The 17,779-nt window shown below is 47.8% G+C and overlaps 1 protein-coding gene across 13 annotated transcripts in view; it reads right to left on the bottom strand.

Annotated features, from left to right (window-relative positions):
- Window positions 1-17,779, bottom strand: part of TMEM164 (transmembrane protein 164) — a 198,794-nt gene that overhangs the window by 155,449 nt on the left and 25,566 nt on the right. Inside the window, exons 1-3 of one of the 13 annotated variants that reach the window (XM_049107251.1) lie at window positions 8,632-8,788; window positions 7,806-7,889; window positions 7,218-7,499 (exon numbers count right to left, since the gene is read on the bottom strand). The exons of 1 other annotated variant lie outside the window; for it this stretch is intronic. In XM_049107251.1, the coding sequence (XP_048963208.1) occupies window positions 7,218-7,226 (9 nt within the window). In that variant the 5' untranslated portion in view covers window positions 7,227-7,499; window positions 7,806-7,889; window positions 8,632-8,788. Of the gene's footprint in view, window positions 1-7,181; window positions 7,890-8,208; window positions 8,346-8,631; window positions 8,792-17,779 lie in introns of those variants that run through there. 11 more of the 13 variants (XM_049107252.1, XM_049107249.1, XM_049107246.1 and 8 more) reach the window with 11 other exon arrangements.

Genomic DNA, 17,779 nt, shown 5'->3' with positions numbered 1-17,779 from the left:
CTCCACCTTTAATTGTAGCCACATTATTTAACACCTACATAAACACTGAGGCACTGCCAGAAGGTCAAGTGCCCTGCCCACAGACCACCCAGATTCATGCCAGTCAGGATGAGCTTTTGAACCAACTTGCCACCTAATACCTCAGCTACTAGAAAAAGTCTCTCCAGTGGGGTCCAAGGCTCATGGGCATCGGAATTACTAGGCAGTTTGTAATAAATACAGATTGCCATCCTCACCATCTACCTACTCAGATGTCACTTAGAGAGCCAGGCATCTGCATTATAACAAGTTTCTAATGGCATCTTTCACAAAGAATGTTTCAGAATCACTTCTCTCCCCTGCACTGACTGTCTCTTCATGTCCACTCTGGCAGTTACTGGCAGAAGAGGGGGAAGCTAGGATAAGATACTGTCAATTTAACAAAAGTTATGTAAGACCACGAATGTGTTAACTCAACGAGGGAGCCCTTTTAAATATGTGTGTGTACATCAAATCATCACATAGTAAGCTTTAAGTGCCTTACAACTTTGTCAATAATAGTTCAATAAAGCTGAAAAAAATTAAAGTACAAAAAAGAAAAAGATATGAAAGACCAGAAGTTGACAAACCTGACTCTTCCTATAGAGGGCATTTCAAAGAGGCATGATGACAATGGGCTACCCACCGAAAAATCCAGAAAGAGATGGAAAGTGAGTCACTAGCCTAATAACATTTCTTTAATTTATAGGATATTAAAGAAGGGAAAGAAGAAAGTAGGCCCATCCAGATGTCTGCCAAGGGATTAAGATCAAGATCCAACAGTATAATTTCCTCACTAGGATGAAAGCGAACAGATACTTTGGGCAGAGAGCGGGCTGTAAGCTCTAATAATTGGCTCTTTGTGATAGAATTCAACAAAAAAAAGTTGTGTGAGCTGGAGCTGAAACCACCTCTCTCTTTGGTTATTTTAAAAAAAAAAACAGGTGATTCTCCTAATGGGCATAAGAGACTGAGGAACCATGCCAATCAGACTTCAAGGTAACACAGACAGGACCACTGGAGGGAAACAAACAAATAAATAAATAAAGGAAGGAAAAAAGAGAGCTCTGTCAGTTGGTTAATATCATCCAGGTAAACAACTAATATATGCTATTATGTTAAGCTCTGCAGGGAGTTACAAAGAAAAAAAAAAAAACACTACTTTCCACTAAAAAAAATTTGTCTGTGCTAACAGTGGAGGCCGAACAAACGTGCAAAAACAAGTGACCCAGCCAAACACAGAATTACCTAAAAGTATACAAAGGTACATGTTAATCAGCCAAAAAGTCTGAGGAATGTTCAGAGGGTTGAGAAAGGGAGACAAAAGCTGTTACCAGAATGACTGGAATAACTGGACTTGGGTCACGGTCATCCAGAAAGGAAATCTTCAAAATGATCTACAGTAGGGAGGAATACACACACAACAAATCCTATGTTGCCCATGATGAAGGTGGTACATCTATGGCCAAGGGACAGAGATCCAGGGAGCCTGTGGATCACCCCATGAATAGGAGCCAGCAACATACTGTTGCTTAAAAGCAGTCACCATGGGGATCCCTGGGTGGCTCAGCGGTTTGGCGCCTGCCTTTGGCCCAGGGCGCAATCCTGGAGTCCCAGGATCAAGTCCCGTGTTGGGCTCCCGGCATGGAGCCTGCTTCTCCCTCTGCCTGTGTCTCTGCCTCTCTCTCTCTCTCTCTCTCTCTCTCTCTGTGTGTGTGTGTGTGTGTGTGTGTGTGTGTGTCTCAGTCTCATGAATAAATAAATAAATCGGGACGCCTGGGTGGCTCAGTGGTTGAGCATCTGCCTTTGGCTCAGGGTGTGATCCTGGGTCTGGGGATCGAGTCCCACATCGGGCTTCCTTGCATGGGGCCTGCTTCTCTCTCTGCCTGTGTCTTTGCCTCTCTCTGTGTCTCTCATGAATAAATAAATAAAATCTTTTTTCAAAAAATAAATCTTTAAAAAAAAAAGCAGTCACCATGCTAGATTGTATTAGCAAATGCTAGGTAGAGACTGGTAGAAGTCACAGAGTCCAGTTTCTTTCTTTCTTTATTTTTTATTTATTTTTTTAAAGATTTATTTATTCATGAGAGACACACACAGAGAGAGAGAGAGAGGCAGAGACACAGGCAGAAGGAGAAGCAGGCTCCCTGTGAGGAGCCCAATGTGGGACTCGATCCTAGGACCCTTGGATCATGACCAGAGCCAAAGGCAGATGCTCAACCACTGAGCCACCCAGGTGCCCCTGCGTCCAGTTTCATAAGCTGTACATTAGAAGGGTGTGCAGGCGTGGGCCAGGAGCCAGAAAAAAGCAACAGAAATGCGTAGAGGAATGAATTCCAAAAGCTATCAAGAAAGGTGCGAAGGAGTTGAGGTTTGTCAGTTTCTGAGTTTGAGGTAAACAGATATTGGTCATCAACCAGCTCTGATCCGCTCTTCCCAGTTTCTCTGTTTAAGTGACCACATAGTTAACTCAGAGGATTAAAATGCTTTCCTTTCACATGGCCCATTTCACGGAGTAGATGGAGGCAGGAAAAGATGAGATAATTTGCTCAGGCTCCCATTGCAATCCATGAGCAAAACTCACATCATAATGTTAAATCCCAGGGCTGTCTGTGGGGTGTTTAAGCTACCAATGCATGCCACTTCTCTTTATAATGGATGCCCCCAAAAGACTGTAACAATGAAAGATGGAAAAATTCTCTGCAAATTTCCTTGGGGGGAGAAATAAACTAAAAAGGAATATCATGCTTCACTGCTGAGGCCCATATAAACATTATCCTCTTGTGTCCCCCTGGACTGATGACATAGGACACAGTCCATCTGATAAGCTGTCAGCAGATGGCTGGATCCCTCATTGTACCCATTACCCACCGACGTCAATTCCAAGCAGGAGCAGATATCAGTGCTCCAGACAACAGATGGGGAAGGAGGTGTGGCTGGTCTCAAGTCAAGGAGTGCAAGAAGGAGGGGGAGGACAAAAAGCCTAGTTCTCAAATCCATCAGGTCTCCTCTAAAACAAATCCATCACGGGGCAACAGAAAATGCCACTGTTTATTCAGTTAGTTCCAAAAGGTGTCACAAAAAGCTCAGGACTGTTTTGGATAGGTGCCATTCTTACACTTTCAGCAAGGAAGGAAGAAGTAGGGAAAAATCAAACAGTGGAGCAAAAAGCAGGCAAGCCACATTTGATGGAAATGAGACTTTTAATACAATGTAAAGAAGACAGAGCACTGACAGCAACGGCGACTCTTTAAAAGGGTGGGGCTCACTCAGAAATATGGGCTAAAAACAGTGGCTTGGGGCTCCGAGATCTGCAGCATTGATTATTAATTTGGCCAATATCCAGCCTGTTTGCAGCTTGCCTTATGTGAGCATCCATATGCTGTACCCCACTAAGTTCAGTGCCCAATCAGGATTTGTTGACACAGATACGTACAGAACTGGCAGGAATTGGTCAATTAGCAAAGGCATCCAAAATGGGATCTTTTTGTTACATTCCTAAGACAGAGACGATATAACCAGACGCCAGGGAGATTATGGACCACTCACTAACTGAAGAACACCAGTCTTTACAGATACAACCAGTCCAATTTCTAGCATGTGAACCATCCTGCTAAGAAAACTGTAGACTCTGCAACTTAAGTCGCTATGAGAATCTCCTTCTGTTAAAGCTTCAATTCCCACAGTGGTGGCTCAGGTTGAAAGTCACCTCTGGTCACTATATTGCTGGGTGATTTTTGGAAAATTGCATCATCACTGACTAAATTCATTCTGTCACCCTGCTTGCCAGAATAATATGCATTAAGGAAGTAGCCATGCTTGGAGAAACATTCATTGACGTAATTGGTAAACACCACTGATATTCACTAAGGGTCTTAACGACAATGTGGAGGTCTTGCCTGCTGCTTGCTGTTCTTGAGAACCCTCAAGGATCTCTGGCTTACACTGAGATGGGAGATGCTGGTGCTTCAATCACACAAACCTCTATCATCCACAGTCCCGGGGTCTTTGAGAAATCAGATGAGACCAAAAAGAAAGTGAACAGCAGAAATATTAATCGAGACCTGAATTCAGCCATGAGAACTGCCCTTGCTTATGCTTCTAAAGCTAGCAGTCACCCAAGAGCAGCATGGCTATGATGAGGTGCTGTTGAAAAAGGCCTCAGGAATAAATATTTTACAGACTGAAAAATGGGAGATGGGGAGACTAACCAATTCCCTCCAACTCTTCCACTTCCTGGCCTAAAGCAATACTGTCCTTGTTAGAAACTTACATGGACTCTGAGGAACAAGGCCTTTCTATGAAGCCCAAATTGAGTCATCCAATGGAGAAAAACACATCAGAAATGTTTCTGCTAAGCTATCCCCTTTCATTTCAGCCAATGTGTCGGTCCCTTGCCTTTTCGGGACCTCTGAACTCCACAGAATGTCCTGCCATCGTGTTGTCTAATTCAGCAAGTTCACTTGCCAAAGCATTGCTCTGTCCTCAACATCTCCCCTTTGGAATATACACAGCCACAAGAAACATTTTGCCATCTCTGTTTCCAGGCCCAAGCTAACCTATCATAACCCTAAATAAGATCAGGTACATGAAGATCAGGTGTCTTATAAACAGTAAAGTGTCAGATAAGTGTAAGGTATTATTAACCAGACTTACTATCCTTAGTCCTTGCTGCAGTCAAGTCAGAAAACTGTTTCCAATCATCTGTGGTTAAATTTTTTTTCTTTAAGGACTCATAACAACTTTTAAAAACCCATACTTTCCTGCTCCCCAGGAAGAGCCATAGGTAAGGTATGGGATATGGGACTGACCAAAGCCTGGATCCCACAGCAGGCCTGAGGTGACTATTTAAATGACACAAAGAAGTGACAGGAGTAAAGAGCAAAGGCGAGTAATACTGGGGCAGGCTCAAGAATTCCTGGTGTGACTCTGTTCTCTGCCTCAGCCCTAGGGCTCCAGAGTTTAAGCAAAGCACGGGATGAGGAAAAAAATCACAGGTGACAGGAATCAGTCCCTAGACTACCCCCCCCCCATACACACACTAAGCATCCATCCCTTCACAGCAGCCAGCCCCGAATGCCAGCATCATCTATATGTGGCCTGGTCAGGTTGACTTTACTGGGGAGATACAGGAAGCAGAAAATGAACAAGGCCATCTGAGCTCAGCCAAGAAGAAATGAGTTTCCTTTTTCCAGATGAGGAGACCAAAAGCATTTCCAGAAGAGCTCTCTAGTGCATTCCTGGCCACTACTTAAGGAGAGAAAAATCAGAGAACGTTGACTGTCCAGAGCTGGGAATGCAGCTGTCTCATTTTGCAGATGAGCAAACTGAGGCCCAGCAAGTATACTCTTCCTCAAGGTCACATAACTCATTAATGCCAGAACTAAGTCTCCAGAGGCTTCTAAAAGCTTCTAAAAACCTTTCCACTGAAAACCCTGGTGCTGCCAGGTTTGATGTCATCACACCAGCAGCAGCCTCAGTCAGGCTGAATTTAGTCCTTTGTTGACCTTCTAGATATGCGGCTGCCAGAGGCCTCAAGACCCCTTTGTGGAAGAGGCACCCTTTGACCCTCACCACCTGCCATCCAAAAAAAGCACTCCGTCCCAAGAGCCTCACACAGCAGTGGCTGAAATGCGTTGTTTCCTCTCATTAACAAAAAGCCCATTCATGAAAAAGAAAGAAAGAGGACTGGCTCAAATTTACCCAGAAGATCTAGCTGGGAGAGCCCTAGGATTCCTGTGAATGGCATCACATCCCAAGAAGCCCTCTCTTAAAAAAAATGCTGCCCTTCAGCCCTGCTTGGTGGTGAGAGCCACCCAATCAATAACAGCCTCTTTATTCCACAGCTATCCACACCTCCGTGCCACATCTGCAAAGATGGGAAGAGCCTTGAGGCCATTCACCACGTTTTACAGATTGGGAAACTGAGGCCAGGAACCTGCAATCAAAGATATACCTAGAACACATGCAGAGCAGGCGTCAAAGCCACAAGTAGGCAGTGCCTTGCTGATCAGCCTTGGCCTCCCCCTGAAACAGCCCTGTCATTCCACTGACAGCTTGCAACCCCAGAGAGGGTGGGTTAGCTTTCCAGACCAGATGCTAATTCATCTTTTGGCTGCAAGCAAGTGATCTCCCATCCCTGGGCCCAACAGGTCTATAAAACCAAGATAATAATCTCAACCTCCTGCCCCACACAGGGTTGTCACAAGCCTCCTGAAAATAACCTTCTACAAATATAAAAGCAATAAAGATGCTAATGACAGGTTTTAAAACTGCCCCTGAATAAAACACACCAGGTTTCTCACACCCTGAAATCTAAAAAAGATTTTTTTCCTTTTCTCCTCTTCCTCCTCCTCTATGATTTTATAGTTTTAGAACATCTCTCCACACAAGCTGAGTACAGAAAGACAGTCTCACTCTTGGTCCTCACCCAGATTATTTTTATGTATCTGGCAACTTTCCTTTTCAATCCCATTTGTTTTTCTTAACACCACTAATGGGAGGTAAAGAAATCAGCTCTCAGAGTACCCAGGACCATGACCACAGGAAATAGAGTAAGAGCGAGAAGATGGAGAGGTTTGCAAAAAATATATATAAATAAATACCCTCTCACCATGGATAGATATCACCAGCCCAAAGTTCATGAGTCAGCCTGTTTCAGAATGCACTTAGTAGGAGCTTGGTGCTGCTCAAATGCCTCAGAGTTCAAAGGCAGACCTTGCCTTAAGAGCATAAAACTCCCAAATGAAAGAGTCATTAAGGCAAACCCATAAAAGTATTTCCCCAAAGTACCACAGTGGAGACAAGGAACCTTATGTGACCACCTCCAGGAAAGAGCATTATCAGGCCTCTGGGAAATTAACTGCAACAGAGGGGGTGGGGGCCACCCATGGATCCCAGATGGGGTTCAAAAAGGGCACCTGGCTGGAGCTGGATTCCAGGCTTGTGAAAGGCCAGGGCAGGGCCTGTGGTTCCTAGGGCTCTATCACTCTGTTCCTCAACCCCACTGTGGGGCTGACACATTGTGCAAAGGTGAAAAGAAAACCAAATCTGGAATCCACGCAAAAACAGCCACTCTTGGAAAATCATTTTTAAGGGTCCCCTTCCCGCAGGATGAAGTGCTCTACGGTTCTGAGTGTCCGGAGCACATAAATGACTCTTACCACTAAGGCTGCCAGGGAAAAAGTCAACAGACTCACATGCATCATGGTGACCAGGTGACAGGGGTTGAGCAGGTAGATGACGGTCTTGGTGGCGAACTTAAAGCCCACCTCCACCCCGAAGGTCAGGCACAGGGCTACTAAGAGCAGATTCTTGCTCAGGCTCTCCTTGCCTTCCTCTGGCCGCTGGGTCACCTGCTCTGGCTGGCAGCCACGGCCACCCCTACCGTCCTCCTTGGTCTGCCTCAGGATGTGCCGCAGGGCCACCAGGATCTCCAACAGGGCCAGGGTCAGGACCACCACACTTTCCAGCAGCCGCTGCTGCCAAGAGAGGAAGGCAGCACAGTCGGGGCCCCCATTGCCTGCAAAGCTGGGGTCCACACCCCCATAGAGCCAGTCCAGGAGACTTTGGTAGCTATACCGGGACATGATGCCAAGTGGTTCCCCTTGACCACCGTGCAGGAAGCAAGAGCCAGATGGAACACAAGCCCAGAGGGTTGCCCAGGTGCTGGGACATGTACAGAGGGCACACCCCTGCACCCACACCCCGCCCTCCGGACACCGGGGCACCTAGAGCAGGGGAAGGGAAGCTACACTCGAGGCCCAGGGTCAAGTGCTGGCTCTAACTTGTCCCCACGGCTGTCTGGGGAGCCCCCCGCGCTTCTCCAGTGGCCACCAACGAGGCAGGGTTGAAAGGAGCCGTTGGCCAATCTAAAAGGAAGGAGAGGAAAAAAAAAAAAGGTCTCAAAGAGGCAATTGCATCGGGAATTACGAAGTGGGGCGGGTAACTAGCGAGGGCAGAAAAGGGGAACAGGGGCAGTGGCGAAGCAAGCAGGGGTCAGGGGAAGCCGGAGGCCGGGAGGGTCAGGGTGAGGGCTGAGGGGACCCGGCAGTGCCGTGGTAGCCAACCGGGGAGCAGCGGGGGTGACAGCGAGGGGACACGCGGAGGCCAGGAGAGGAGCTAACGGGGCCGGGCAGGCGGGGAGGGCGACGGGGCTGGCAGGGACGCCGGACTCCTCGTCTCACGCACTCGCCACAGGGGGAATCTCTTACTCCGGCAACCGCGTGGCCTTCTCTGCCCCCAGCTAGCAACTTCGCCGCCGACGGGCCCCTCCGGCCAATTTAGCGCCGTCCCGGGTGGGCCTCCCGCCCCCGGGTCCACCCCCCGAGCCCCCAGCTCCACCCCCGGCCCCAGACGCCCGCCCTCGGGCAGCACCTCCCCCCCGCCCGCGGCCCGCCCGGGACCTGCCCCCCCCCCCCCCCCCCCGGCGCAGGCAGCGGCGGGAGGAAGCCGCGGGGAGGGAGGGGGAGGGGGAACGGGGAGCAGGAGGCCGGGCCAGCCGGGGGCTGGGCTTCGGCCGGCCCCCTCCCTCCGCCCCGGCGCCGCAGCGGCCCGCGCCTCCCGCCCGGCCCCGGGGAACCAGCCGCCGCGCCCCCTCGGGGCTCCACTCACCGGCAGTTCGGCCCGCGGCCCCGGCTCGGCTGCCGCTCAGCTCCCGCGCTCCTCGAGCTCCCAGCGCCCTGGCGCTCGGCTCCCCCGGCGGCCGCAGCTGCCGCCGCTGCCGCCGCCACAGCGCACGGCTCCTCCTCCCCGTCTTCCTCCCCCTGCAGCGGCCGCACTCGCTTCCTCCTTCTTCCCCTCCCTCTCTCCTCCCCCTCGCCGCCGCCGCCACCTCCCACTGTCCCCTCCTCGGCGTCCCGCGTGGCCTCGCACCCCCCGCCCCCGCCCTCAGACCGCGACTGCCCCACCTCCCCGCCCAGGCCTCCCGCGCTGCCCCCCTCCCCCTGCCGTGGCTCCCACCGTTCACACCTCCCGCCGCCCCTTCGCCCGGCCTCCTCCCTCCTCCTCCTGCCCCCCTCCTCCAGCCTCAGTCCCCGCCTCCTCCCCCTCCTCCCCGGCCTGCTTCGCGTTGGGCGCTCCTGGAGCCTGCACGCGTGCACACCCACCTTCCTTTAGCGCCGGCTACGTGCCTCGCCCCCTCAGTGAAGCCTTTCTGGCCAACTCTCGCTCCCGCGATGCTGTTCCCTGGGCTCATCTTCTTGCGCAGAGCACACAGTAGGCGCTCAGCCGGCCCCCCACCGTGTGCGGGGGGGGGGAGGGGGGATAAATAAGCCTGACCAGCGCCTAGCGGCTGTGCGGTGCCGCTGTTGCTCGGGGTGTGCGCTGCCTCCTCTCCACCCTGAAACTAGCCTCCCCCAGGAACCATGATGTCCTCTTCCCTTACCTTTGTAGCCGCGGCCCCACTATCCACCAGAACCTGAGGACGGAAGGGCCCCTTTGCCTTCTTTTCCCTGCTCTCCCACCTCGTGCTCTGCTCCAGTATTTTTCTCTCTTCACCTGAGGCCACAGCCATTCCGCCTTGCGGCCCTCCTTGGCCCTTTTCCTCCTGCCATGCCCTCCATCGTAGACTTGCTGCATGAAAGAAGCTTCTCCCCCCCCCCCACCTTTCTCTTTCCTCTCTCCCTCCAAGGGAGCAACTGCTTCCCACCCCGCATGGGGCCGGGTGTCCCGCCACTGAAGACCAGCCTGGACAATGGGGGTGGGGGTGTTGGGCCCCAGAATCCGATAAGAGCCTCTGATTGGAACATGGCTCCCTCTTCCTTGCTGCTTTCTACGCACTGACGGTGGTTTGCCCCCCTCGGGACAAGGACGGAGGAAAAGGGCCTCAGAATCTACCCCATGTTGGTTGACTATGTGTTGAAGACTCACAGTGAGTTAGGAAAATATCCAGAAAAACACAGTTATGCACTTGGCCTGGGAAACACTTTCAGGTGTTGGCGGCAAGCCAGATGCAAAACATATAATACAATCTACTATATTATCGGGCCACCGCCCTCCCATCCTTTCCAAGTCTGGTTTTCCCCCCGACACAAATAGAGCTTCAGAGCCAGGTAGCTCTATATAATTCCAAGCTTTGCATGGTATCCACTATAGGCCTGATGATCTTCACGTGCTAATTAATAAAGAACAGCAACAAACAGGAGTTTATTCCAGGGCTCACCCATGCATTCTCCTTAGTTGTTTAATCCTATGCAACATAACCAAGGAACATCAAGGATCAGGTTGTGGCCCTCTTGGCAGAGACATGGCTGCATCAGGAGACCTCAAGTTTTACCTTTGAGGAAGTGAGAATGAGGTTGTAGGATTCAGTAAATGGCTTCATTAATCACTCCAGTTTTCATGCTGAACCTAGGTTGGCAATCTGGTCTAGAGGATCCTCTGTTGGCAAAATGGCCCTCTTTAATGACTATAGCCAGGCCAACTTCCACATCTGAGTCAGGAATTCCTCTTTTTCATAGGTAAAAGAGCCATGTATTTTTTAGGGCCTGGGCTGTCATTCCCTTTACTTGCTGTGTCACCTTGGGCAATTCATGCAACCTCACCGCACCTCGATTTCCATTAACTGAAGGGCTACTAGTTATTATTCAATTCCTAGGATTATGCATTTTTAAATGAGTTGACTGTGTAGTATTTGGTGCAGAGAGAGTGCTCAATGGGTGCTATCCATTATCATTACCCAGTTCTGCATCTGTGTGTGCTTGGGCACATGAGGGCATATACCCTCAAATGCAGTGCCCTCCCCCCACATCTGCATAAACAATACTACCCATCCTTCAGATCTCACTTGACATCACTGTATCCCCAACCCGCAGCCCCAGCTCCCAGAGCTTTCTCCCTCTGAATTTCTATAGCAGTTACTGCCTGCACTACTCAATTTATCCTGAATCACATACTGCCTCCCATTGTTCTCTCATTGTTAGTCCTGTCTCCCACACTCAGATCTTTGACAGCAGGGGATGGGTCTTAATCTTTCCTAATACCCTCCCCCACAGCACCTACCAGTGTGGCAAATATAGTAGGGACTAGACAGACATCAAGAGATTGTTAGGCCGCTTGGTAAAAGGCAAGCAGTAATTGAACTGAAATTGTGGGTCAAATTTTAGACACTCAAAAAGACTCAAGACACATGGCCTGATCGCTTCCTCGCTCGGATACAGGCCAGAGGCTTTCGTCTCCAGTCACAAAAGCAAATGAACTTTGCTTTTTAAGTAGAGCCTTGCAGGGTGCAGTGAAAAGGGAACCTGGAATCCAGGCTCTGTTCTGGGAGAATGCCGGGGGTGCGGGGGGGAATCAGCTCTCCTTGCTTCAGCATACTCAGGTAAAATGGGGGGGGGGTCGAACTAGAATCGTTTCTAAGATACCTGCTGGCTCTGATAGTCTATGATTCTCCAATTCAGCCTTCCCACCTTTTCATCCAAGTCCTGTTTCAATCTTAAAGCAGGGGCGCCTGGGTGGCTCAGTTGGTTAGGCGTCTGCCTTTCACTGGGGTCATGATCCCAGGGTCCTGGGATGAAGCCACACACAGGGCTCCCTGATCCATGGGGAGCCTGCTTCTCCCTCTCCCTCTGCCTGCCACTCCCCATGCGCTAGCTTGAGCTCTCTTTCTCTCTCTCTGTCAAACAAAATGTGAAAAAGCAAGCAAACAAGCTGGTCCACCTGTCCCAGCAATAGAGGCTAGCCTCTTGGCCTGTTGAGAAAATACCCTAAATTCTCTTGTCCAAAGTACTTTCCCAGGTGTGAGCTCAGCTGACCTCCCATGGAGCACAGAATGGCAGAAATTACAACCTCTTATGTACCATGGACAAGCTAAATCTCAGGTGAAGTGACTTGCCTAAGATCACACAATTTAGGGGATCCCTGGGTGGCTCAGTGGTTTAGTGCCTGCCTTTGGCCCAGGGTGTGATCCTGGAGTCCTGGGATCAAGTCCCACATAAGGCTCCCTGCATGGAGCCTGCTTCTCCCTCTGCCTGTGTCTCTGCCTCTCTCTCTCTCATGAATAAATAAATAAAATCTTTTTTTAAAAAATCACACAAATTAGTGGCAGAACCAGGACTAGAGTTTGGGGTCTGACAGCATAGGCCAGAGCAAGCTCTTTCTATTTGACGTGGCCATCTGACCTTTTCTCTCCCTGCACTTTCTACTCTTCCAATCCACTCCTGTCCCTCTACCCACAGTCTAACCTGAAAGTCAAGTGCCTGCATGACCGCCCACCAGCTAAAAACAATGCACAATCCCGATATTATATGAAGTATTATCAGTAAAAAATAAAATGCATGTGTATGAGGGAGAATGAAGAGAGAAGCCTTTGTCTCCGTTTGACTATCTGCTTACTGCTTCCCCCCAGCTCCTCCTCCCCACTCATGCAACACCAGCATTCATTCTACCCATATTTACTGAGCCTCTGTTCTGTGCATAGGGATACGCTAAACATGTGGGCAATTAATTTCTGCCTTCAAGGAGCTTAAAATCCAGCTCAGGGGACACAACTCAGAAAGAAGGTTAGATAACAGTTCATGAAGGAGGTATAAATAAATACAAGCACAGCAAACAGGAGCCACCACCACAAGAGCAAATCTTGAGCATTACCAGGCAAAACTCATCTATGGGAAGAAAGGTCTACAAGGTGGTGAAGGGAAGCAGAACTTGCCACCCCAGAACATGCCTCTTTGGCATAAAGATTATTTTAGGCTGATTATATTTTTAAAACAGCAGACACAGGAAAAGCTTCAAAAACTGAGAAGTTACGCTTTTGTAAGAGACATTTACGCTTCCAGGGGAATTCTCTATTTGCCTTGGGTCCTTGACCTGCTGCCTTGACTTGCCATCCCCATATTTGGCAGAAAGGTGCAAATCACAACCTCTCCCTATTTCACAAGAATATGACTGGGACAAATAAGATTACCCACATCACACTCTTCATAATCTTGCTGGTAAACAAATCCAAAAGATGATTATTGTCATTAAACCTTAAATAATATAAAAGTCATGCTTTCCCAAGGGAAGACACTTAGAAGTACATGTGTCATGTACCTACCAAAAAAAGAAAGAAAAACTTCAGGGCACCAGGGTGGCTCAGTGGTTGAGCATCTTTGGCTCAGGTCGTGATCCCAGGGTACTGGGATCGAGTCCTGCATCAGGCTCCTTCCAAGGCACCTGCTTCTCCCTCTGCCTATGTTTCTGCCTCTCTCTCTGTGTCTCTCATAAATAAATAAATAAAATCTTTAAAAAAAAGAAAGTAAATCTTCGGTGACAGCACACACTCCCCAAAAAGGGTCTTTGGTTTGGGGCAAACTAACTTTGAACAGAAACTAACATTATTAAACCTTTTATTTATAATCTAGAAAGCACAAGCCAAGTTGAAGAAATAGTTCGAGACTAAAATTTGGTCCTCAAACTTCCAAAGTTAAAACTGCCCTTAATTCCATTCATTGATCATTAGTGGAAAAATGTTTTCTTGGCTCATAGTCCCTAAGCTACCACTTAACTCTGTCATCAGAAATTCAATTTGACATTATTTGGCTATTTAAATCATGAAGCAGTCAGGCAGTTGTCTTTTGTCCAGGGGTTCCAAGAAAGGTCTGTGGTTAAATGTCACAAGCTCAGGCAGAGCCAAAAGCTTGCTGTGGCATACTGGGCAAAGGAGGGCACTCTTCAGGACTTGGGCTGCTTTCTCCGCCCTTGACATAGCCTGTGCAAGCCTGACTGGGCAGCCAGGTATTATAGTTGAAAGCACAGAGGACTGTCAGCCAGGACACCTGGGTTGGATTTGACTAGCTTGGGCCAGTCACTCCCTTTCTTTGGGTCTTGGCTCTCTCTTTTGGAATCCGAACGGATTTCAGCCACTCCAAATTCCCTTCTGGCTTTAATATTCTTTGAAAATAATGGGGAATGTTGGTGAGAGAGACCATACAGATTCTGAGGCCTTACAGATTCAGGTTGCAGTTTGGAATCCCGTGATGAGGTAATGAAGGAATTGCTTCTTTGAAGAGGGACATAAATCTATTCATTGCAGGCTAAGCTAGTCACAGGTGCATGGAAATGGCAGACCCGGCATCTTCCTAAGGAGGCTCATTTCTCCTGGCTGCATTTCCTCATATCCTTTGTTGCTATTTTTTTTTAAATCAATATGTATTAAGAGATACTATGTGCCAGGTAAGATGCGCAAACAGGTATTTTATAGCTAAAACTTCACAGAAAACATATATCGAGCATTAGAATGCATAAAGGCACATCCCTGGTTTTGGCAGAAGTTGAATACTGCAAGATATAATTTAAGTTCCAGCGCTGAAATTAACATGAAAGTATCAACATTTGAAGAAGTAAATGAACAAACTGGCCCTAAGATAAGATAGACATGGGTTCAATTCCTTGCCAACAATGAGCTTCTATAACCTCAGGCAAGTATCTTAACTTCTCAGAGCTTTTATCCCCCTCATGTGTGATATGTTATTTGCAGTATTTATCTTGCAGGGTGGTGGTGAGGATCAATGTGGTAATATATATGGAAAGTAGCTAGCACCCTGTCTGGCAAGTAAGTCACTCCATATCTGTTTGCTTTAGGGACTTCACCCCTCCCTTTTCAATTCCAAAAATTCATGCTTTAATCCTAAGACAGAAATCAAATCTATCCTGAGTGGGTCAAGTGGGCCAATTTTCTGTTGAATGCCCTTTTGCTGGGAGCCTCAGGTGGAACTGACATCCTGTCCCGCCACAACATAGCAGTGGTGTTATTAGAAACCGCACACTTCCCTACAGGGGAAGAAGAAGGGAAAGAAAGAAAGAAAACCAAGCATCTGGTACATGTGCGATTGATTTGGAGATTTGGACAAGCTGGCAGTTTCTAGTTGCTCTTTTCCTGAAGTGTAATGCTGTCGGAAATCTATATGCTGAAAGCAGTTTTGGAAAGCTTGCTTGGGAACCCCTGGAGAATTCTGAGAGCTGTAACCGCATCCATTGTAGCTCTAGGCAAGTCCCCTACCTTAACCTGGTTCTCTCTTTGTAAGATAAGCAGTCAGGGCACTATCTCCTCCCTGTGACACTGAAGATAAAGCAATTGGGCCCCTTTTGGGGAGCCCAAGAGCTTTTTTATTCTTTTTTTTTTTTATGATAGTCACACACACACACAGAGACATAGGCAGAGGGAGAAGCAGGCTCCATGCACCGGGAGCCCGACGTGGGATTCGATCCCGGGTCTCCAGAATCGCGCCCTGGGCCAAAGGCAGGCGCTAAACTGCTGCGCCACCCAGGGATCCCCCAGCTTTTTCATTCATTGTTCCAGCAGTGAAGTCAGATTAAGGAAAAAAAGATAGATTTCATTTGACTTGAGATTACTAAAGAAGTATTGATAATAACACCCCCTCTTGGAATGGGTTAAAGAGTATCCTCCCCCCCCCAAAAAAAAGTATCCAGGGCCAGATGAATTTGCATCTCTTCTGAGAATTCATGAGTTCATGAGGGGAAGCAGGGCAGTAACAATCAGCTTCCAAATTTACACTTAGTGTCTCAATCCACACCTGAGAATCACATTATTAACGATAATGAAAAAATAGTAACAACTGTCATTTACTGAGTAGTTATGTGCTAAATTATCTCAACCTGGGTGGGGGGCAAAGCTTAAGGAGAGAGGGAGGGGCTGGAGAGAGAGAAAGAGAGAGAAAGTAATTAGCTTAAGATCCCAATGGTAGTAAATGGAAAGGCGAGTTTCCAAACCAGATCTATCCAAACACAGAGCCCAACCAGCTGACCCCCACACCACTCTGCCTCTTGTTTAGAGTCTCATATGACCTGTGGCTTGTTCTTACAAAATGACTGGCTAGGTGTGGAGGACTAATTTATGAACAAAAGCACAGTCTTTACTGTTTGGACCGGGGGAGTTGAGAGGCAAATGAGCTACACAGGGTTTGCGCTGGGGACCTCAGACTCATAATCACAATATTTTAATTATCTGAGCACGTGGTGATACCTCCTACCTTTAAAAATGGGTATCGGGATCCCTGGGTGGCGCAGTGGTTTGGCGCCTGCCTTTGGCCCAGGGCGCGATCCTGGAGACCCGGGATCGAATCCCACGTCGGGCTCCCGGTGCATGGAGCCTGCTTCTCCCTCTGCCTGTGTCTCTGCCTCTCTCTCTCTGTGTGTGTGACTATCATAAAAAATTTAAAAAAAAATAAAAAAAAATAGAAATGGGTATGCTTTTTTATTTGCTGCTTCAAATCAGGACGTGATTTGCTCTCTCAAGGACTAATTTGACAGAGCTGGCATCTGCTTTCAAAACCCTGGGGACTGAATAACTTCAGAGCAGCTCCCCCTTGGATGCAGTTCTCTGATTATTGATGGATTTGTTTCTTTTTTAAAAAAGATTTTATGTATTTATTCATGAGAGACACACAGAGAAGCAGAGACACAGGCAGAGGGAGAAGCAGGCTCCCTGCAGGGAGCTTGACGGGACTCCATCCGGGGTCTCCAGGATCAGGTCCTGGCCTGAAGGCGGCGCTAAACCACTGAGCCACCCCGGCTGCCTGATGGATTTGTTTCTAAGGAAACAGAGACAGAAAAAACAGAGGAGTAAGAAACAGGAGTCCCCATTTTGCCCAGGGATTGGCCTCTGGCATGCTAATCACATATGTACACCAAGAGTTCAAAAAATGAGCATTTCATCCTCAGATTCTTGGTTTATCTCCATGCACCTCAGCCTGTTGCTAGAGCCTCCCCTGCTTGGCGCTACCCTCTGTGGCAAAGACTTAATTTCAGGGCCACTTCTGACTGTCTTCTTCCATCTATTCTCTTCATCAGCCCTCCATCTATTCTTTCTGACCCATAGAGATCAGTATATAGTATTAGTCCCCAACACAATTACAGATTCTGTTCCTTTCCATATCTGATGGTTCCTTTACTCTGGCTTACAGTCATTTGCAGGAACTCCATGTAGAGAAAAGTACAATTTATCATCACAGCAGGTGAATAATAAGATGCAGTGATGGCATGAGACTCAGAAGCTTTCTGTTTTTCTGCTTCAGAATGGGCCATCTCTGACACAACGTTCCCTGCATTTTCAGATGTTGTACAGCAGAATGTTTATGGACTTCATGCAGATGAAGAGTGACAGGATCTGCTAAAGTAAAACCCAACTGGATAAAAAGTCAATATAGTGCAGCATTGGTTAACAATGCTGTATTATATGCTTAAAATTTTGCTGCAAGGGCAGATCTTATGTGAAATGTTTTTGTCACAAAAAAATCATAAAGAGGATAAGGGCAAACTTTTGGAGCTGATAGATGTGTTCGTGGCATTGATTGTGGTGATGATCTCACAAGTGTGTACTTATTTCCAAACTCATCAAGTTGTACATGTTAAACATGTACAGCTTTTTGTACATCAACCATACCTCAACTAAGTGGGTTTTTCTTAAGTAAACATAACTGGGTATAAGGTACACGGGATCTCTCTGCATCATCTCTTACCACTGCACATGAACCTACAATTATCTCCAAATAAAGAGTTTAATTTTTAAAAACAAGTAGAAAATTCTCAGATACAAGATTTGATCTGGAGTTTCTTTTTTTTCTGTATAATATAAATATATATATTTTGGAGTTCGATTTGCCAACATATAGTATAACACCCGGTGCCTATCCCGTCATGATCTGGAGTTTCTTTTTTTTTTTTTTTTTTTTTTTGATCTGGAGTTTCTAAAGGAAAGGGATGAGTGGATAATTGGATCCAAAAAGTTCTGTTTCCCTCACAGGTCAAAGGAATTCCAATC

This window comes from Canis lupus, chromosome X (assembly GCF_003254725.2).
Source record: "Canis lupus dingo isolate Sandy chromosome X, ASM325472v2, whole genome shotgun sequence".
In the NCBI taxonomy this organism is placed as follows: Eukaryota; Metazoa; Chordata; class Mammalia; order Carnivora; family Canidae; genus Canis; species Canis lupus.
The sequence above is the reverse complement of the archived record's forward strand: the minus strand, read 5'-3'. Positions and strand labels throughout refer to the sequence as shown.